This window comes from Microtus ochrogaster, chromosome 7, assembly GCF_000317375.1.
Source record: "Microtus ochrogaster isolate Prairie Vole_2 chromosome 7, MicOch1.0, whole genome shotgun sequence".
In the NCBI taxonomy this organism is placed as follows: Eukaryota; Metazoa; Chordata; class Mammalia; order Rodentia; family Cricetidae; genus Microtus; species Microtus ochrogaster.
The window spans coordinates 3,441,301-3,461,497 of NC_022014.1; the positions used below are offsets into that span (position 1 = coordinate 3,441,301).

General features: G+C 51.0%; 2 protein-coding genes across 16 annotated transcripts in view; one reads left to right on the forward strand and one right to left on the reverse strand.

The window, feature by feature from the left end:
- Positions 1 to 1,060, forward strand: part of Tsc2 (TSC complex subunit 2) — a 35,086-nt gene extending 34,026 nt beyond the window's left edge. For all 7 annotated transcript variants that reach the window (XM_005349161.2, XM_013347152.2, XM_026780898.1 and 4 more), the window contains 4 exons: positions 252 to 330; positions 396 to 487; positions 572 to 670; positions 760 to 1,060. In XM_005349161.2, the coding sequence (XP_005349218.1) occupies positions 252 to 330; positions 396 to 487; positions 572 to 670; positions 760 to 924 (435 nt within the window). In that variant the 3' untranslated portion in view covers positions 925 to 1,060. The remainder of the gene's footprint in view (positions 1 to 251; positions 331 to 395; positions 488 to 571; positions 671 to 759) is intronic.
- Positions 1,061 to 1,062: 2 nt separating this feature from the next.
- Pkd1 (polycystin 1, transient receptor potential channel interacting) overlaps positions 1,063 to 20,197 on the reverse strand; it is a 50,359-nt gene continuing 31,224 nt past the window's right edge. For 7 of the 9 annotated variants that reach the window (XM_026780891.1, XM_026780893.1, XM_026780896.1 and 4 more), the window contains 31 exons: positions 19,978 to 20,127; positions 18,626 to 18,769; positions 18,263 to 18,542; positions 17,982 to 18,195; positions 17,753 to 17,912; positions 17,275 to 17,427; positions 16,401 to 16,545; positions 15,695 to 16,315; positions 15,217 to 15,373; positions 14,773 to 15,025; positions 14,452 to 14,647; positions 12,092 to 12,262; positions 11,873 to 12,016; positions 11,568 to 11,778; positions 11,355 to 11,481; positions 10,627 to 10,740; positions 10,471 to 10,520; positions 10,043 to 10,227; positions 9,857 to 9,950; positions 6,784 to 6,902; positions 6,504 to 6,706; positions 6,239 to 6,433; positions 5,711 to 5,850; positions 4,992 to 5,104; positions 4,184 to 4,313; positions 3,942 to 4,067; positions 3,566 to 3,740; positions 3,161 to 3,451; positions 2,940 to 3,074; positions 2,558 to 2,863; positions 1,063 to 2,463 (listed from right to left, as the gene is read on the reverse strand). In XM_026780891.1, the coding sequence (XP_026636692.1) occupies positions 1,996 to 2,463; positions 2,558 to 2,863; positions 2,940 to 3,074; positions 3,161 to 3,451; positions 3,566 to 3,740; positions 3,942 to 4,067; positions 4,184 to 4,313; positions 4,992 to 5,104; positions 5,711 to 5,850; positions 6,239 to 6,433; positions 6,504 to 6,706; positions 6,784 to 6,902; positions 9,857 to 9,950; positions 10,043 to 10,227; positions 10,471 to 10,520; positions 10,627 to 10,740; positions 11,355 to 11,481; positions 11,568 to 11,778; positions 11,873 to 12,016; positions 12,092 to 12,262; positions 14,452 to 14,647; positions 14,773 to 15,025; positions 15,217 to 15,373; positions 15,695 to 16,315; positions 16,401 to 16,545; positions 17,275 to 17,427; positions 17,753 to 17,912; positions 17,982 to 18,195; positions 18,263 to 18,542; positions 18,626 to 18,769; positions 19,978 to 20,127 (5,970 nt within the window). In that variant the 3' untranslated portion in view covers positions 1,063 to 1,995. Of the gene's footprint in view, positions 2,464 to 2,557; positions 2,864 to 2,939; positions 3,075 to 3,160; positions 3,452 to 3,565; positions 3,741 to 3,941; positions 4,068 to 4,183; positions 4,314 to 4,991; positions 5,105 to 5,710; positions 5,851 to 6,238; positions 6,434 to 6,503; positions 6,707 to 6,783; positions 6,903 to 9,829; positions 9,951 to 10,042; positions 10,228 to 10,470; positions 10,521 to 10,626; positions 10,741 to 11,354; positions 11,482 to 11,567; positions 11,779 to 11,872; positions 12,017 to 12,091; positions 12,263 to 14,451; positions 14,648 to 14,772; positions 15,026 to 15,216; positions 15,374 to 15,694; positions 16,316 to 16,400; positions 16,546 to 17,274; positions 17,428 to 17,752; positions 17,913 to 17,981; positions 18,196 to 18,262; positions 18,543 to 18,625; positions 18,770 to 19,977; positions 20,128 to 20,197 lie in introns of those variants that run through there. The other 2 variants (XM_026780895.1, XM_026780897.1) reach the window with 2 other exon arrangements.

Sequence of the window (20,197 nt, forward strand, 5' to 3'; positions counted from 1 at the left end):
GGGGGGTTCTGTGTATGGACTATGTGTGTGGGGGGGGAGTTCTGTGTATGGACTATGTGTGTGTCAGTGTATTGCAAGGCAGGTTGTATGCTGTAAGCAAATCTGTGTTGGGGCCCACATGCAGAGTAGATTGCATTTAGCCAGAGATGAAGACAAAAACAGATGGCCAAATGATAAACCTGACACAGCAGTGAAGCAGGGTGGCCTTCAGCACAAGCTGGTGCCAAGATGACTTTCCTCTTGTCTGGCAGGGCCAATTCAACTTTGTCCATGTGATCATCACACCGCTGGACTACAAATGCAACCTGTTGACCCTGCAGTGCAGGAAAGGTGAGGCCCAGGCTGGGTAGGGTAGTAGTTGGCCTGAATCAGGTATGAGCACTGTGTCTCCACAGACATGGAGGGCCTTGTGGACACCAGCGTGGCCAAAATCGTATCTGACCGAAACCTGTCCTTCGTGGCCCGACAGATGGCCCTACATGCAAATGTGAGTGGTAGCTGCCACCTAGGGCCAAGCAGGTGTGTGGGTGCTCCTGGATGGGAATTCACCATCCTGCTTTGGGTTCCCCAGATGGCCTCTCAGGTACACCATAGCCGCTCCAACCCGACTGACATCTATCCCTCCAAGTGGATTGCCAGGCTTCGCCACATTAAGCGTCTCCGCCACCGGGTAAGGAAGACAGGGCTTCAGAGATGTGATGGCTGAAATCTGGTGGGGACAGAACTTCTGGGCTCACTGCCAAAGCTTTCTCTCTGTAGATCCGTGAAGAAGTGCACTATTCAAACCCAAGCTTGCCTCTGATGCACCCTCCAGCCCACACCAAAGCCCCAGTTCAGGCCTCTGCTGAGCCCACACCCACCTACGAGACAGGCCAGCGGAAACGCCTCATCTCCTCCGTGGATGATTTCACAGAGTTTGTATGAGGCCACTAGGGGTCCTGCAGTGCCAGAGCCATGCAGCTGGCCCTTCATTGTTTGACACCACCACCGTCTGACTGTACTCACACATGAAATAAACTGTGGCCATGTCCACCTGGTCCATGGAGTTCGGAGAAGCACAGATAGCAGCAGTCAGACAGCTTTTTTATTTGACTTTGTCTTGTCTGTTTGGGGTTGGGGCAGGATCAAGGCTAGAGCTGCAGCTGAGCCCACAGAAGCAGGCAGGCACTGTCACACATTCTCTTCTCCCCACCCTGGGGACCAGCCCCAGCAGGGGTCTTGTCCAATACTTCTTGGCATCTTTCAACCCACAGTAGTCCTGGCCTTGCTCAGACCTGATACCAGCAGATCTGGGTGCTGCCTGGCCCCAGACAAGGGAGGAAAATGGGGCCATAGTGGCCCCAGTACCATCCAGCACCTGCCCAAAGCCAGACTCGGATCCTGTAATTGGCTGCAGCTTCCCCTGCACCTCTACCACGGGTAACTTCAGCCACTAGGCCCTTCAGCCCAAGTGAAAAATAGTGACATACAAAAATATATACATTTTAACCCCATATAAATTATTCATGGTGGACATACAAAGGGGATGGCGGCTAGAGGCAAGTATGCTGCACAAACAACAAGAGAGGTAATAATTTACGGGATGGACAGGGAAGAAGTGTAGCTTAGCCCTCCCTCAAGCTTCAGTCCTTAGCAAGGGGAGATGGCCGCCTAGGAGTAGAGCTGGGCACAGCCCGCTGTACCTGAGGACTTGGGAAATAAATTAGCATCTTGGAGACTGGGTACTCACTTGGTCCAATACTGCTGTATCCTCCTGTGGGGAGGGGACCTAGGTCCTGGCTGGCTACACAGCCTTTTTTAAAGTGCTGAAGCCCATAGGCAGACAGGTAAGGCCACAATACCTGTACCCTAAGGAACTTATATGCAGCCATTCTGCCTGGCCCAACCTTGAGGGCAGCAGAAGGTAATACTGAGTGGTGTTCCACCCTGGCTCTGAGAGGCCAGTGTGAAGCCACAGGCCTTCCCAGGATTGGGAACGACCGGGACCCCTTGGGCCTAAGTGCTGCTGGGGTGGACCTTGTTGTTAGATCGCAGGGATGCCCTACTGAGGCCCACTGCCTGGTCTAGCCCCTTATTGGTCCTAGCAAGGCGGCTGGGCAGAGCTGTCTGAGGGCCTGGAAAGCAGCCAGGGGAAGGGGAGAGAGGAGGTCTGCTGTGTCCATGGCCTTGAAGGCTCTGGAGTTGTTGCTCCAGCTGGTAGACATCCTCTGTGGCCTGGTTGAGTCGGTCAAATTGGACAAGCAGAGTTTCAAACACAGCATGTAGGCGTGAGGGCTCTGGTTCCAGCCTCAATGCCGAGCGGTTCAAGCCTGCACTTAGCCCATCTGGCTGGCTGGATGAAGTGGAAGGATGTGAAGCATCTGAGCCTGCGCTGGGTGGAGGCACAACCAGGGATGACTTCGAGCCCCTGGATGAGCGAGAAGGCAGTGGCTCCATTCCTTCAAACCGGACTTTGTGGCGGAACTGGGGGCGGCACAGGGGCTCGGTCAGTCCGGCTGCACCCTGGGCTCGTGAGACCCAGGGTGTGTCCCTCTCCCCCCCACTGGGCCGTACCCACCTCCTTGACCTTGCTGAAGCCCATCCAGAGCCGAAGCCTACGCAGAAAAAGCTCCACCATCTCATAGTCCTGGGGCTCCCAGGCTGGACGGTAGAGTTCCCCGCGCAGGGCATGGTACCGCCAACGCAGGAGAACAGCCCCTAACCTTAAGGCACCCCACATCCGCAGAGCCCAGAGCCCCACACACAGCAGAGGGGACAGGTACCAGGACTCAGAAGGGCACAGAGTAGGGACCCTGGTCCCAGGACACAGCACCAGGAAGGCTCGAGCCATGTTGTGGAGAGTGTCAGCACCAGAGGAAATAAGCTAAGGGAAAGAGACACAGGTAAAGGCGTGCCCTGGGTGAGACCCTTCCCTGGCACACCCCAAAACAGCAACCTACCAGAACAGCCATCTGAGCATAGGCCACACCAAGCACCACTAGACCCAAGGTGGCACCCATGAGCTCTGGCAGAGCACGGTACAATGTCTTGCCAAAAACCGACCACTGGCGCACAAACCGCAGCTGCTGGGCAGCCTGCAGACAGAAGGCAGTCAGTCAACTTTCACCAGGCCCTGGGTTGATCCTAGTCACCAGCCTTGCACCAGCCCTTTGGCCCTTACCTTGATCAAGAGCAGGAAGAGTAGTGAGGCCGCCAGCCCTCGGGCCACAGAGCCCAGCTGAGCCACTTGGTCGAAGCTAGTGAAGTGGCGCGGATAGTCGTGTATAAAATGGGTCCACTGGCGGTCAGCAATGCTCAGCTGGGCCAGGCGTACCAGCCCTGTGGCTGTTGTCAACATCACCAGTAGCCACCGTGCCCAGGCATCAGGCTGTGCCGTGCGTGCACACCCCTCTCTGCGCCAGGTGTGCACCTCGGCCACGGAGAAGTATAGGGCAAATAGCAGCAAGCACACCTGAGGAACGGGGTGTCTATGAGGGGCGTGGTCAAGAGTAGCAGAGGGGTATGTTCAGATTCCTGTGGGGTGTGATCAGGATCCTGAGGACAGATGTCAAGTGGGAGGGCATACCGAGGTGAGTAGTGGTAGTGACAGGCCGGTGCTGAGTCGCCGTAATGCAAATGGGCGGACACTGAAGGCAGCCAGTGCATGGCCTGCTACAGGGAACTCCAGGCGCAGTGTGACAGCAGCGTGTAGCCCCACAGCAGGGCTGTAGCGGGTGAGTTCCACAAACACTGCACGGCTCCTACATGGAGGGTGCTGTCAGCAGGAGGGGCAATGTGTGCAGGAGCACAGGGTGCAAAATGGGAAGTTTGGCCAGTTACACAGGCCTGGGAAGGAGGTCCATAGGGGCTTCAGGGCTAGGTATGGGGACAGCTGGCTAGAGTGAGGCTCAGAGGCCTGCCAAGGGAACAGGTTTCCTGCTCACTTTCTCCTCAGCACCCACCTGCTGTCAAGCCAGTTGTGCAGCTGCAGGAAACCCAGCCGTGCACGGCTCTCCTCCAGACTCAGCCCCAGCTCCTGGACATAGCCTCCACTGTCATACACTGCACAGTAGCCCCAGTACCATGCGCTGTGGAGACAGGACAGAACAGGAAACTCCCCAGCCCTGAGAGCATCTGGTAGGCATGCCCTCCTCTGAAGAACTTCCATCACTCAGGTGGGGACTTAGGCCCTTACTCTACTCACCCCAACAAGTCAGGTGCAGAGTAGGACCATGTCTCAGAGTCATTTTGAGCCACACTCTGCCAGCCAATGCCATAGTCACTGGTGCTCAAACTTCCTGCAGTCGAACACATGTGCTCTGAGCTGGAAGGGTCTGCACTCAGGACATACGACACAATGGGTGACTCCCTGTGCTGTAGACTTTCCTGAATCCTCCCAGCCACCCATTCTGCAGGACATCTGATTACACTGTGACCCCTGAGATTGTGTTATTTACTGGAAAAACTTGTCTCTAGTTGTGGTGTGGATCAGCTCTAGCACATGCCTTTAACCCAAGAGCTTTCTGCTTATTGTAAGCAGGATTAGATAAAGCCAACCATAGGTCAGGAAGTGGAGCAAGCAACCAGTTGAGAGAAAGTGAAATTAGGATTAAGGGAAAAAAACCATAGAGAGTATGAGGGAATCAGGAGGATGGCTAGAAAGACGCATAGGAAGTAAGAGAAGGTACATTTGAGTTTGAGGGGGGTTTTGAGACATTAGAGGAAGAGAGAGGGGTAGAATGTGAGCTGAGGAGGAAGGTCAGCTGGGTGCTTTCTCTGCCTCTCTGAGCTAGCAGGATTTTACCCCAGCATTTGGCTCTAGAGTCTTTATTGGTAATATTGAACAATGGAGATTTTGTTAAAAATAACAACCACCCATAAAGCAAACGTTATTATTACCAGTTATAAAGAAGAGGGCAAAGGTCATATAACTAAGTGGAGTTGAAATAGCTGAGCTGCAGTTGCAATGGAAGGAACGGGGTAACAAGCACAGATGGCCATCCCCAGCTTACCTTCCTGCAGTCGCACCTGCCGTAGCCGTGGGGGTCCCAGCTCAGGATTAGACTGGTTCCCGTGGACATAGGGCAAGAGGACATGTGACATCCATGGCCAGAACTCATCAGACCTGCCAGAAAACGTTAGTCACTGAGGTCAAGGGTATTAGGGCCCAAGAGGTGCTGCCTCAGCAGCCCCTGAGATGATGCTGGGCATTGTTCCCGCTCTTGGACTGTTACTTGGGGCAGATAATTCTGTTCTGATATTGTGCTATGTACTACAGTAAACTAAGCAGTGTCCCAATTCTCTACCCACTAGACACTCCAGCATGTACTCTAGTCCTGACAGCCTAACAGGAATCTAGATCAGAGATGTCCAATCTTTCAGCTTATGTGGGCCACAGGGGTTATGTAACCCACAGTCCACAGGTTTCAAGAGCATTACACAGGTTCATTTTGTATGACACTGTGATTATGTTGTTGTCTACAAAGTTCAATTAAGTTATAAACAACACAAAAAGAAAATATGCTTCAAATAGCAAATTTTCTGTTGGGATTCATTCACAGCTACTGAGTTACAAGTGGTTCATGAACTGTACGACCCTTGATTCTAGATACTTCAAAATGTTCTCTAGAGGCTGGGCTGGACTAAAGACAAAACCAATATGGGCCTTGGTGGGCACCAGTGCCACTCTGGCCCAATGCAAGGTGGATGTGTGTGTCCTGAGTGTCCGTACCGGGTGATGGCCAAAAAGGCTTGGCTATCCAGCTCCTGCTTGATGGCACTTTGTAGGCGGTAGGCATGACCATGGCAAGAAGCATCCCCATAGTTGGCCAGGAGCGTCACCAGTAGAAAAAGCATGTATACCAAGAGGCTCTGTAGGACAGGGATAGAGGGCTCTGATCAGCTGATCCCATCTCACAGGGCCAGGGCAAGGTTTTATTTAAGACTAGCAGGCAAGCCGGGCGGTGGTGGCGCACGCCTTTAATCCCAGCACTCGGGAGGCAGAGGCAGGTAAATCTCCAAGTTTGTGGCTAGCCTGGTCTATGGAGCGAGTTCCAGGACAGCCAGGGATACATAGAGAAACCCAGACAGCTGTGCCCAGTGCCCTCAAGGCCAGGAGGAAGCAGGAACTTGAGATGTACAATAACAGGTAGGGGCAGCAATGATAGGAGGGCAGGAGCTACAAAGCTCCAGTGCTTGCTGGAGGTCAGGAGCAGAGCAAACAACGGTAGAGTAGAGGTTACCTGTAGCCAGAGCTCACCTTCATCATATCATGAAGCTTTTTGACCTTGCGGGCTTCCTCCTTTGCCAAGAAGAGTGCAAAACCATGAGGAGGCCGTACACGGGGCACCCGTTCACTTACAGGTGTTACAGCAGGGCTTTCTACCAGAGTGTCATCTTCATCAGGGTGTAGCCGCTTGGCTATCAGTGAGAAGTAGAGGGCTTCCAGCAGGACCTGGGGTGGTAGTGGAATCAGCTGGCAAGCATGAGACTGGCAGCCCCCTCCCCTCTAGGAGTCCTCTCACCTTAAGGGGCTCCCAGCCAAGAAATGAGGCCAGGAAGCTGGAGCTGCTTGAAAGAAGCCACATGACACTCACACTGGGGGGGAAGCTGGCACCAATCCACCCTGAGACCGCAACAGCCACTGCTACCAAGAATAGGCTGAGCCCATGGGCCAGGGAGGCACACCAGGCAGGCAGCAGTCGCTTCCGAAGGCCTTCCACCAGTCCTGGAGACACACAGACAGTTACATGGCTTCCAGCCCAGGAGGGCCTGGGAGGGATGTCCTGGTCTGTGTGAGCATACCTGTCCTGGAGAGCCTTGTCCCCAGGGGCTGTTCCCAGGTCAGGCCCATGCTGGGTGGTCTCTTCTCCCCCAGTGTCTGCAGCATCAGTGTTTCTGTTTTCTCCCCAGGAACACTGGACCTGAGCACAGACCAGGGCCATGAGTTTTGTGCACCCGTCCCCCAGAAAGAAGAGGCAGTGATTTCAGTCTGTATTCATCTGGGAGCAACTCCTTCAGCATCTTAGGAGTCCTGGACCATGCAGATGTGCTGGGTATGCATGACACCCTGATCACTGTCCTTGTTTGCTTTCTATATATACACCCACTGCCCAGGGCCCAACAAAGGGACTAGTAGGACCTTATCTTATATGTTCTGTCCTGGCATGAACCAGTGGCCCTTCTCCAACCTCATACCAACTATACAGGACTGTGGTCTAAACCTTACATGCACACTCCCCGCCCTGTAGAATGTTACAGAGGTGCACATTCCCGTGTGATTCTATTTTTAAAAAGGAGAGTGTGGTCTACACAGGGAGTTCTAGGTCAGCCAAGAATATACAGTGAGACCCTGTCTCAAAAACAAATAAGTAAGCGAGCAAGCAAGGAAGCAAGAGGGCAAAAAGAAGACATGAAACTACCATGCTGTCTGAGGGGAAAGTCGCCACGTTTATCAGTGCTTCTTGTGACTCAAGGACTTTTTTTTTTTAATATTTATTTATTTATTTATTTATTTATTTATTTATTTATTATCTATACAATATTCTGTCTGTGTGTATGCCTGCAGGCCAGAAGAGGGCACCAGACCTCTTTACAGATGGTTGTGAGCCACCATGTGGTTGCTGGGAATTGAACTCAGGACCTTTGGAAGAGCAGGCAATGCTCTTAACCACTGAGCCATCTCTCCAGCCCTCCCCCCCCCCAAGGACTTTTAAATGCATGGCCCACACCAAGTGTGCACTGCCACTGAGCCCTGACCTGTCTCTGACTCAGAGGTCTCTGGACCTGGGCCACTTAATGAGCAAAAGTGTCTGGGTTTAGCTTATTAGGCAAGCACAGAATAGCGAATAACCAGAAATGGTTTTCTTTGAATTAAATTTGCTGAACATAAAAATTATAGAGCATTTAGCTAAATTTAAAAATTGAGGACATTTATTAGCAGCACTTCTGATGTAATAGGCACAGTAATAGTTGTCACTCATCATTCAATGTGAGGCTGTCCACAGAATGGATATGGAGACCAACACTGTTAAGATGCACAGGCTGGGTGGTGGTGGTGGCACATGCTTTTAATCCTAGCACTTGAGAGGCAGAGGCAAGCGAATCTCTGTGAGTTTGAGACCAGCCTGGTTTGCAGAGCTAGTTCTAGGATAGGCTCCAAAGCTACACAGAGAAACCCTGTCTGGAAAAGAAAAAGAAAAAAAAAAAAAGATGCACAGCACAGAGCACCAGGTTTTCATCAGATTCAGCTGCATGACCAAGCTGTGTCTGTCATACTATACTATCAGTTACCCAGTACTGGTCACAACTGGATGTCAGGCACTGCTGGATATTTTAGTGTATGACGGTGAAAAGAACAAGTCTCTCTGCTCTCAGTGTACGCTCACCAGCAGCAGAAATGGGTCAGTGTTTTGGAAGCAGGAAGGGCCTGGAAAGGCATAGCATGTGTGAGTGAGACTTGGCTGTATCCATACCAGGTAAAGACAATCTCTGCTCAAGCCACATCAAGCAAATCCATGAAGGAAGGGACAAGTGAAACACCTCTTTGGGGAAGAGGACTCTGGGTAGAGGGAGCAGCAGATGCAGGAGGCAGGAGTTTGAAGTGGTATGCTAAGTTGTGGAGCAGCAGGACCTATTTCTTAGCTCTATATGGTATCAGGACTGCACCAGTGTGGGAGGCCAGCTAAGAAGGCCCTGTAGATCCCTTCTAGAGTGACTGAGAGGGTCTCTCTAGAGCCAACAGTGTACTCCTAACAGGGCTGCTCATAAAGGCTGTGCACTAGAGACCACACACTCCTGGGGATATTAGCTAGCAGTGGCCATCACGCTGCAGTGAGGCTGACGTGGGAATAACTGGAGTCTGCCATTGGCCTGGCCAGTGTACCTGCTGTCTTTCTAAGCATTGATACAAGAAATAAGGGGCCAGGGAAGCAGGGTCAGAGAACTACAGAGAAGTAGAGGGCGTCACAGAGTAGGCCTAGCAATAGTCCAAGCAGAAAAGACCTGAGATAGAAGATGCGGCTGGGAACACTCATTCCTGCATCTGGACAGAAGCGGAGAGTACTTGTAAGAGAATGATGGGAAAAAAGAGTCCCAGAGCCCAGACTTCTGCCTCAGTGGACTAGAGAGGCAGTAGGGTCAGAATACTTCTAGTCTTGTTGACTCTGAGCAGTTCAGCTGCATGGAGCTCCGGATAATGGGCTATGGCACTGACCAGCAATTCCCTGTGTTTTCCCTTGAACCCTTCCTGCCAAGGTCAAGTAACCCAGAGAATTCTTCTTTTCTGCATCTGGTTTAGTCAGCTCATACAACACTAATCTCTGGTTGTTTAAAATTTAGAATGAAAATGTGGATACTGAAATAGATGCAGATGACAAAAAGAATATATAATTCTACATGAGCTCTAGTCACTGAATTGGGAAAAACCAAGAATCTTGATCATTTTTAAGCATTCAAATAATCAAAATAGTCTCAAAATAAAAATGAAGTATTTAAAAACTTTAGCATCAATTTTTACAGTGTTGATTCCAAGTCAAAATCCCTGCGTGGCTATGCAGTGAAACCTTGCCTCAAAACAAAAAACAAAATTTCTTTCCAGACCAAGCCCCTGAGGTACATCCTGGTTGTCTTTCCATTTGTCAAATGTCCTGTGTTTCTGTCCCTTCCCTAAAGGGATAACATGCTGGCCCCTGGGGATCCCATGAACTCCCCTCTATGGGGGAAAGTGGAGGCTCAGAGCAGTCAAGCAACACAGGCACAGTCCAACACTGGGTGACAGCACAGCCAGAAGACCCTCAGCTTCCTGAGGCAGGTACAGGGCCCCACTATACAACCACCATGAACACCCTACCTCCTTCCAACCATGCCAGGCACTCACAGGCTAGTAAGCAGGTCTGTTTCTATGAGGGCATCCTGAGTGGGAACCAGGTTGCTGGCCCCATCAGCCAGGACCTGCTGGATCAGGTTTTCATCTAGAGGGAACAAGAAGTGTTGGAGTGGCATGACACTGTATAACTTGTGCTCTCCTAGAGCTTGGAAATCATTCCTTCCCACTCTGGCTTACCTGATGCTGACAAGTATTTAGTAGGCAAAGAAGGGCTAACCAGAGAGATGCCATCTTCCTCTGGGCCCAACATGCAACCAGGCCTATTTTGTGGCAATTGCTGCAGTGTGCTGCTCACAACAGACGGGTCACTGAGCAGGTCTGGCCAACTGAGAGTGCCCTCACTGGATGGCCAGCACACCAGACTGTGGGAAACAGACATCCTGACATGTACCTGACCCAAGTCTAGTCATACAAGTACAGGAAGCAATATACAGAAGGATACATTAGCTTTGGAGCAGCCCCACTCCTAGAACAGTACATAACAACACCCAGAGACAGCCAAATCAGAAAGAGGATGAGCACACACAGTCCAGCACCCGAGTATGACCTGTCAGGCACTACTGCTGACTCAGGCTGAAGCTTCCAGACTCTCTAGGCACCCTCACCTTTTAGCATCTTCCAGAAACAGGTCATTCTTCACTTGCCCAGCAAGGGCCTGATGAGAGAGGAAAGTGCCTCAGTGTGGTCTGCAGCAGCAGAAGTGACAGCCCAACCATCCCTAACCAGCTCATCCTGCCCTGAGCCCCCGGGGGAACATTCACCTCTGTGAGGCCAGAGAGTGTGAGGAGGGAGCTGTCAAGCACAGATGGGTCCAGGTAGCTGTCAACATCTAGCGCCTGCTGCCCTGGGGGTGTGGGGTTTTGGTCACCAGACACCTGTGAGGAAAGAAGAGTGACTTCAGTCTTCAGTGGCTGGTACAACGGGGCAGGAGTCACGGGCCTGGCTTCTCTGTGTGATGATTCTGAATGACCCACCTGGGGCTCTTTACTGGCTCTAGGGCTACTTGGACTTTTTTTCTTTTTTCTTTGATTCTTTTTGAGCCAGGGATTCTCTGTGTGACGGCCCTGGCTGTCCTGGACTCACTCTGTAGTCCCGCCTGGCCTTGAACTCACAGAGATCCGCCTGCCCAAATGCTAGGATTAAAGGTGTGCACCACCACTGTCCAGTTTGAACTCTTTTAAAATTGGTTTTGGCAGTTTGTAGTTTGGTCTTTCTAGCAATCAACTCTTTCTTTTAGGTTCCTTAACCCACCAGTGTAGAATCTGCTTCCAAGCCCCATTTATTTCTCTGGAGGGACTAAGATGTCTCCTCCAATTTATGGTTTGGTCATTTAAATCACGTCCCCTTGGTCAATCTAGCTGATGGCTTATCAGTTCTGTTTACTAGTCCAAAGAATCACGTTTGGTTTCTGGATTTTCTCTCTGGCTGCTATACCAAACAACACAAACCATACTCCACCTCAGAGCTCTGTGGCCCTTGCCCAGCCCACCTTACTCCGTGACATCCGGAAGAGGAACAGGACAGCCAAGTAGACAGGGTAGACAACAACACTGGACACGAGACCAACGGCAACTATGTCAACACTTGGTGGGATCAGACTGGATACAGGCCCCATGCTGAGGTGACAGAGAAGACAGGATGAGTTAGGGAGAAGACTAAAAGGAAGTCAGCCAGGGTGGTTAGCAAACCTCACAGGACCCACCTGTATGTGGTATCTCCCACGACCCCATACCACACAGCATTGGCAGCCAGGAACAGGCAGAGGAGGAGGACACAGCAGGTGACCCTCTGGACCCGGGTGAAGCGGCTGCGAGGTGGCCTGTCCCATATGGAGAGCCAGATGTGCTTGTCAAAGAAGCCTCTCTGCAGCTCGGCCACTAGAAGGCGCTGGAACTGCCACAAGGCAGCTTCATCTGGGAGGATTCAGATTTACAGCAGGAATGCAGTGGGCGCCCACGTCATTCCCCTCTCCCTTTCTCCACTACCAAGGCAGGTAGGTAGCCTTACTTGCCGCAAGCACCTCTTTCTCCACTAAGCCCCCATTGGCCTCAGTCTCCACTGACAGCCAGTCGTTGACCAGAAAGAAGGTGCTTTGGGCACTCTGCAGGTCCCGGACGATGATGTGCTGCAGGAACCAGGCGGGGCTGAGCCCTGTGGAGAAAGGGACCCAGATGAGGACTGAAGCAGGCTGGCAGGATGCAGGGGTGGCGAAGGCTCTTCTCTGACCTTTGTTGTCATGCCACACTCGAATTTTCCACACACTCCCCAGGCTGTGTGGGGTAGCAATCTGGAAGATGTCCAGACTGTTGCGATGAAAGGCTCTGTCTCCATCTAAGTGCCGGTGACCACTACGATTGTCCTCTCCATACAACATGATGCCTACATGAGCCGTGGTACCTGGAGAGCAGAGAACTCTGGATTTGCTATTCATTATGTACGAAACTCACATCAGCCATCCTGTCTATGAACAGTACAGGTAGTCCTGAGCTTTCAACAGGTTCTGAAATGGTTACTTTTATACTAATGTAGATTGAACACAGGGCCCTATGATAGGCAAGTACCTTATCCTGAGTTCCATATCTAGCCATTTTTTTAAAGCATTTTATTTTAGCATAGGATCTCATTAAGACACCCAAACTGGCCTGCAACTTGTCCTCATTTGCCTGAGTTTGTGATTTCCTCCACATCAGCCTCCCAGGTAGCTAGGATTATAGGCATGCACCACCAGGTCCAGTCTGCATAGTTCAAACAGACCCAAATTCCAGGTTTCTCAATTTGTTAACAAACACCAAGCCCACAATAGCATGGCTTTCAGTGGCCAGGGTATACGTGCCGAGCTCAAGATTGTAAACCTGGTCAGCCTGTCATGTAACAGGATACATGTGTGTGTCAGTGACCAGGCAACAGTTATGTGCTTAGGTAGTCTACTCTCCAGAAATGAAGTCATAGCTTTTAAAAGTGAGCACTCAGAAGAGAGAACTTGCCAACAATAATGAAAGTATGCCAAAGAAATAAAGCTGGGCCAGGTAGTGGTGGTACACACCTTTAATCCCAGCACTCGGGAGGCAGAGACAGGCCTTTGAGAGATCTCTGTGAGTCAGAGGCAAGCCTGGTCTACAAGAGCTAGTTCCAGGACAGGCACCAAAGCTACACCACAGAGAAACTCTGTATCGAAAAAACAAACAAACAAACAAACAAACAACAACAACAAAAACCTCCTAGAAATAAAAACTGGTGGGTTTGGGGTAAAGCTCAGGAGTAGAACATGTGCTCAGCAGGAGGCCCTAGGTCTATCTCAAGTGCACATAAACAAAACGAGTGAAAAATTGCAACATTGGAAGTAAGATTAGAATAAAAAATAAATAAAATTGTTGAACTAAGCTCTTGCCTTAGACTCTGTCAGCAAAGAGACTTTCCATGCACACGTGGGAAACTGCCACCAGAAAGGAGGAGCCGTCTCCGCAGACAAGACTGGTAAAAGTTGCCCAGAGTTTTCAGGGAGTGACCACAGTACTCGCAGCAAAGACAAGTCAATTCGAATGTGGACTATGACACCTGCCAGTTTACTTTGTCCCAGAAGCGCTGGAGTGGCTGTAGTCACACTATTCTGAAGTTTCCAAAAGCTTTCACTTCCAGGGTGTGTCTGGGACAGGCTCTTGTTATGAAGCCTAGGCTTGTGAGCTTTTTTTTTTTTTTCTTCCCCAAGACAGGGTTTCTCTGTTTAGTTCTGGCTGTACTGAAACTCATTCTGTAGACCAGGCTGGCCTCAAACTCAAGAGATCTGCCTGCCTCTGCCTCCCAAGGGCTGGGATTAAGGGCATGCGCCACCACTACACAGATGAACATCTTGGGTTTTTTTCTTAAATTACATTCTATTTATTGAGTGCAAGCTACAGTGCACATATGGATGTCAGAGGATTATCTATAGGGTGTGCTCTCTCCTTTCACCTTGTGGGGCCTAGGAATCAAATTCAGGTTTGCTGGTAAGTCCCTTTACCTGGTGAGCCATCCCTGCAGCCCCAATAGCGAGTTTTAATGTTAATAACAAACATCAGGTGGGGGTAGTGGCACACACTTTACCTTTAATCCCAGCATTCATGTGGCAGAGGGGTGGATCTCTGAGAGGCCAGCCAGGTCTACATAGGGAGTTCTAGGCCTCCCAGAGCTACATAGTGAGACCGCATCCTGCCCCAGCCAATAAATAAATAACAAACATTAAGGACTGCAGAGCGGTTACAATAAAGCAGTTTGATTTTGTGCATGTGAGGCCTGCCCTACTCTGAAGTAAGGAGCATCTTCTTGGCTCTTGGACCTGTTGTCTTTCTCTTTGTGTCTGTGCAGTGCTGTGGCTGGAACCCAGGGCCCCTGCATCCTGGGTAAGTGTTCTGCCACTAAGCTACACTCACAGTCTTCATATCTGTTGTCTCCTTATCTCTGAGCTAAGTTCTTATCACAACATTTTGAGAACTGAGCACTTGTTTTGTGATACTGCTCCCCATAAGCATCAGACAGGGTCCAGGACCGAGACTGTAGAGTCCAGGCCAGGGGAGACTCCACATCCCACCCCTAATCACCCCTTTCCTTACCTGAACCTCGGCTCCAGCCAGTCTTGACCAGGATTTCATATTTGAAACGGCCTCCCTTCCCACAGAATGGGATGACACTGACTCGGCTAACATCCAGCTGGTCCAGCTTGCGCAGGATCACAGCCATGACCACATAGGTCACCAGGCATATGGCACATGTCAACAGGACAATGTAGTTAATGCTTGCAGAAGGTTCCTGGGAAGAAAGAACCATCAGGTGCTGGTGGCTTTAGCTTATACATTTTAGTTTCTAAGGATGGAATCAGGATGCCCCAGGTTCTCTCAATATGGAAAATATCTAGGGACAGGAGCATTACTCACAGGAAAGATGAACTGGACATGGCTGGGAGGCACAAAAAGGCTAGCGCCAAAGGCAGTGAGGTGGCGGGTAAGGCAGACAGCCTGGCTGGGTGAGGTCTCCTCCAGGGGTACAATCCCCTCAGTTCTCCACATCATCATGTCTTCATTGAAGTACTGGCACAGGGAGGTGTACAGGCCAATAGACACCTCCAGTGCAGACCAGTGGAAATGGCTGGTCAGGTTCAGGTAGTAACTCCTGCCCAGTGCCCCAGTCCTACAAGGGACAGAGTAGTGTCACCGCCAGACTCCAAGGCCCTAAGTGTCACACCCAGCCTTTCTATTGCCCTGGCTCCGTAATTAGCCCACATACCTGTGGCTAATGCAGGACAAGTTGCATTCACCCTTCTCCCACCTCCTTCCCCTCTTGCAACCCCCACCTCTGTGGTCCCAGTGGGAGACACTCACCCTGGGGCAATGAAAAAGGTGTAGGGCCTGTGGTCAGCACCCTCAAGCACCTCCAGGCTGATCCTCCTACTGGCTGAGCAGTTGTACTCATTGGGCTGGGACACCGAGTGCAAGTAGACAGCCAGATAGGGCTCAGGTTCCTCAGACAGGTAGCGTTCTGGGGGCCACATACATAGTATCAAACACCCACCAAAAAACTCATCACACTAAGGGTGCCCTGCAAGTTGTTGTCATGGGACTTGAGGGTCAGTCACCTAAGCAGAAGATTCTAAGAACCTCCACAAGGAAGTCAACACATGCTTCTCTGTGACTACAGGTATATGGGCTTTATGGAACCAGGGCCACAGGAAAACTGAGAGCTGGCCAGGCCCCCAGGGCCTGTGACTGTAAATTTAATGGTATCCGCACAAATACCCCCTCCCTAGGGACAAGGGTGGAAGGAGGATAGGCAAGTCATGTGTCCACCCCAAACACACACCATTAAGCACTGTGTAAGTGATCCTCAGATGCAGCCCAGCTTGAGGGTTGCTGTTGTCTGCGGTGACCACAGCACTGATTGAGGCCTGGGGCTGTATAACGGTAGAGCCTGCAGAGTTGTGGGAGCCCTGGGCAGCCTGGTCTGAGTTGTTTGGCACCTTCACTGTGATGGCACGCTCTGAGGCCAGTCGCTCAATAGGGATTTGGGTACCAGTCTGTGTCTGGAAAGCCATAGATGCCACTTTGGTGGAGACAGTGTAGTTGCTAATGTAGCCAAAGGGAAAGGGGTTGGAATCCACAAGGAAGATGAGTTGCACTATATCACTGAGGTTGGACAGGGCCCCACTGAAGGCCTCAGGAATGGAAAAATGGCAGCTGGGTCCCAAGGTTTTGCCATAACACAGAAGGCTGAGTGGGTCTGAGCGTTTGCCCAGGGCCACAATCTCCTCGCCCACCAGGGTCAGAGGCTCCTCATTGAGTACTCGGGAACGCATGAGGATACACATGAGGGCTGATGAGAGGTTGTAGGCCTTGGATGCCACAATCTGTGAGGGTGGTTCAGCCCCCAGCTCCAAGGGTTGTGGGCCCTGCATGTCCAAGCTGGCCAGGTGGATGAGGTCACCTGGGCAGGCAAAGAAAGTAAGGGATGTTGAGAAGTGGTGAAAGCTGGAGGGGAGGCTACGGAGTAGGAGGGGCAGCTTGTGTACCTGTGATATTGAGGATGCTATCAGCAATGGTAGTGGGTGTCACAGTACCCTCGGTAGTTTCAGCTTGCAAGATGCGCATCATGCCCTCCAGCTTCTGCAGCATCTTCTTCAGGCATGAACGACACATGAGCTCCCTGCTGGACACCTTCGAGGGAGATGAGCATGGCCTCCAGACCCATCCTCAGCACACATGCTCATGGCATCTACGAGTTCCACCTCCACACCACTAAATGGCTCTGTCTCCTCACAATGGCTGGTATTCTAGGCAGCTTCCTGCCTCTAACCTGCACCGAGGACCTGCCTGGATGGAAGTCTTCAAGGCTTTCCTTGCTAAGACTTCTATGGCTCTTCCCAACCCAAGGATGCACTCAAGTTCTTTCTGGGGCCTACATACTAATCACCCCAGCTATCTGTTTCCATGGCTAAAAGCAAGGAAGTTGTCAAGGCCTTGGTTAGAGTCCAAATCTAGATACATACAAGGGCACAGAAGCCACATGGTAACAGTGACTTCTACCCAGAGCTCTCTGAATCCCTGTTCTCTGAGGACTTGACTGTTCTACTGGTCCCTGTACAGATCCCACCCTGACAGAGTGCCTTTTTATCAGATACAGGTCATTTGGCTCACAGCTTAGAAAATGTAACCCTCCATAGGTCATAAGGCTTTGTCAGGTAAGCCTAGTTAAGTGGGATATGACTACAGGCCTGACGAGATGGCACATATCCTCCTATAGTCACCAGAAGAGCATGTGGCACACATTGGGAGACAACAGTGAGGCTGCAGAAACTGGCATTGGCTATAAAGATGTCCCTGTCTGAAGCCTTTCTCATGATGCACAGGGCCTGTGCATAGTGCAGAAGGCTGCACCTGTCTTACCATGCACTGGGCCAGTGCAGCAGTGATCTGCTGGATGTCATCCACGGTGTTGACCCGCAGGGAAATCAGAGTCTCTGTGATGTTCTTACGCATTTGGGCTCGCAGCTGCTGCTCATGGTTGGGCTCTGACACCATATCTGGGGCCTGCTCATACTGGAGAAGGCAGGGAACATAAAAGAACCATGAGAAGAGGACAGGCCTCCTCGTGACATTTATCCACGGGGAGCACTGGCATGCACCTGGTGGTGCTACAGTACAGTTATGAGGCATGGGCAGGGATTTAAAGATCAAGGATAATACAAGGTCCAGAGTATCAAGAGGGTACTGTGGGAAAACTGACCTTGGGAAGGTCCTAGTATGTAGTAGGGTAGGAGTTAGCATTCAAAGGTCTTAGGGAACGTTATTGGTTTGAGGTGCATGGTTTCAGCCCACTCACAGAGCACACCTAAGGGATCCTTTTCTGTCCATATGCACTGACCTCATTGAGCACAGTAATAAGGGCTAGAGAGTACTCGATGACATGCTGAGGGTCAGCCTGCCTCAGCAGCCCAGGCAGCACACTGGCAGTCAGGCGGTACAGCCAGGGTATGAGGTCTGCAGAATTACCACTGGGTTCTGGCAGGACAATGGTCAGAGACCTGGAGGGTGGGAGTAGACTGTAAGTAAGTGGTGGTCAGCTCATGTTCCCTCTCCAGGGTTCAGCTCACCTGTTGAGTGCAACAACAGCAGCACCAAGCTGGTCTTGTACAACCACAGCCAGGCTCACCACAAAATGGGGCTGGAATCCAGGAGGCAGGACAGCCCCATAGGTGGAGAGACTGCCCTTATAGATGCAGAAATCCTCACAGTAGCTCTGACGACAGCGCCTCAGCAACAGGGCATATACCAGTGGAGCTCCACCATCCTCTGCATCACGCCAGCCTATGAACACACAGCGTTAGTACAGAGTCCAGGCTCACACCAGTCTCTCCAGATAACCCACACTCACCTGTGCATTCAAAGTGCACTTTAGTGGTGAGACCACGTACAGCATCCAATGGGAATAGGTGACAGGAGCCTCCAAGTGGAGGGCGGTTGGGTGAGAGGCGGATGGAGGCACAGCCCTCCTCCTCGCCCAAATGGCCCAGCACAGTGAGTGTGAAGATGTAGCCTTCCCCATCACGAAGCGCACCCCGCCGCACCACCAGGTGCATGCCAGTGCTCCCCGTGGATGTTGTAGTCTCATCCAGGACCAGAGTCTTATTGCTGAAAGTCCGTGCTGCCCAGCGCTGCATGACAAAAGCATGGAGGATGTAGTGAGAGGGGTGCCCTGGGTACCTCCCAGGAGACTTGTCATCTGACTGCTACTCACCCCTTGCTTGGAGCCACTGCTGCAGTTGTGGCAATGACCCTCCAAGTACACGTAGGAACTACGGCTCACTTCATATACTGCTTGTGCCTTGCAGGATACACACTCAAGAGACACAATGGGTACTCGCCCACTTCGAATCAGCACCTGGAAGAGACAAGAGTGTCACAAGGAGGCTCTACCCTCTTGCACCCTGGAAAGCTTCCTAGCCCAGGCCACTCCTGTTTGGCCCAAATTCCAGGTTGTATCTTTGGGTGAGTGAATCAAGTTAGGTAAGCAGCAAAATCCAGAAGGCCTGCCATCTGGTATAACTCCAGGGCCCTGCTGGCCCAGCAGTAGGAAGCATGGGAACCACTGACAGTGCATGATGGAAGCAAAGTACCCAGGAAGTCAAGGTTAGTTCTTTCTTTCTTTCTTTTTTTTTTTTTTTTTTTACATAGCTGTCCCAGACATGCTTGTGACCTGGGTAGGACCTGGGTGAGCTCAGTCAGGCAAGACCTGCTGAGTGCCCTCTTCAGAACACTTTATTTGGTAGGACTATCTCCAGGTAGTAGACCTCAGAAGGCCTGGTGCTAAGGAGACATCCTCAATCTGAGGCACCAGAATAACCCAGCACCCCTCCACACACACTGGCAGGACCCATCCCACAGCAACAGAAGTGGCCATCACTTGCACAGTGGTCTTTACCTTTATGGCAAGTCCAGGGCAGATGTTTGAGCAAGAACTGGCTCGCTGCCCCAGAAGCAAGGACAGGCTTTGTGGATGGGTGTAGCTACCTAGGCAGGCAAAGGACTTGGCTTCTCATTATTTCCCTTTCATGCTGGTAGTATAAAGTTCATTTTTTGCAAACCATAGTGTTTGCATGACTCTTGGTCTGGACCCAGGCGGTGGTGGAACACGCCTTTCATCCCAGCACTCGGGAAGTAGAGGCTGGTCTATAAGAGCTAGTTCCAGGACAGCTAGGACTGTTACATAGAGAAACCCTATCTTGTAAAACAAAACAAAATATATTTTGTTTGGTTTTTGGATACAGATTATCATTATGTTGGTGAGATTAGAATAGAACTCTTGCTCTTCCTATCTCCGTTCTCTCTAAATACTAGATTACAGGAGAGTGTGCTTCCTGCCTACCTGTCCTCTGAAAAGTCACTCTAAATTGTGTCCTGATTTTCAGACAGAAGCAATGCTAATTTGGTAATTTTGGCAAATTAAGTTGGTAATTTACCAAAATTAGCACTAGGTTAGAGAGACCTCACAGTCCCTGGGGATATTATAGCTATGACTGACAGAAACCAGGTTGGAGCAAGTACTGTTCTGGTGTGGGGCTAAACTGAGGGATTCAGGGCACAACCCACCGTCTGGTTGGTGGCTTCCTCCTTCCGACCTGCTTTCCACACTATAAGGTTGAAGGTATATTCCACACCAGCTTCTAGGCGCTCCAGGGGGATGGTGACCATACTGCTCCCACGGGGCCCAAAATTCAGCACACAGCCACCTGCCTCACTCTATGAAAGCAAATAAGGGAAATGGGTATAAGAGCTCTAACCAGTCTCAAAGCAGACCCTGGCTTAGAAG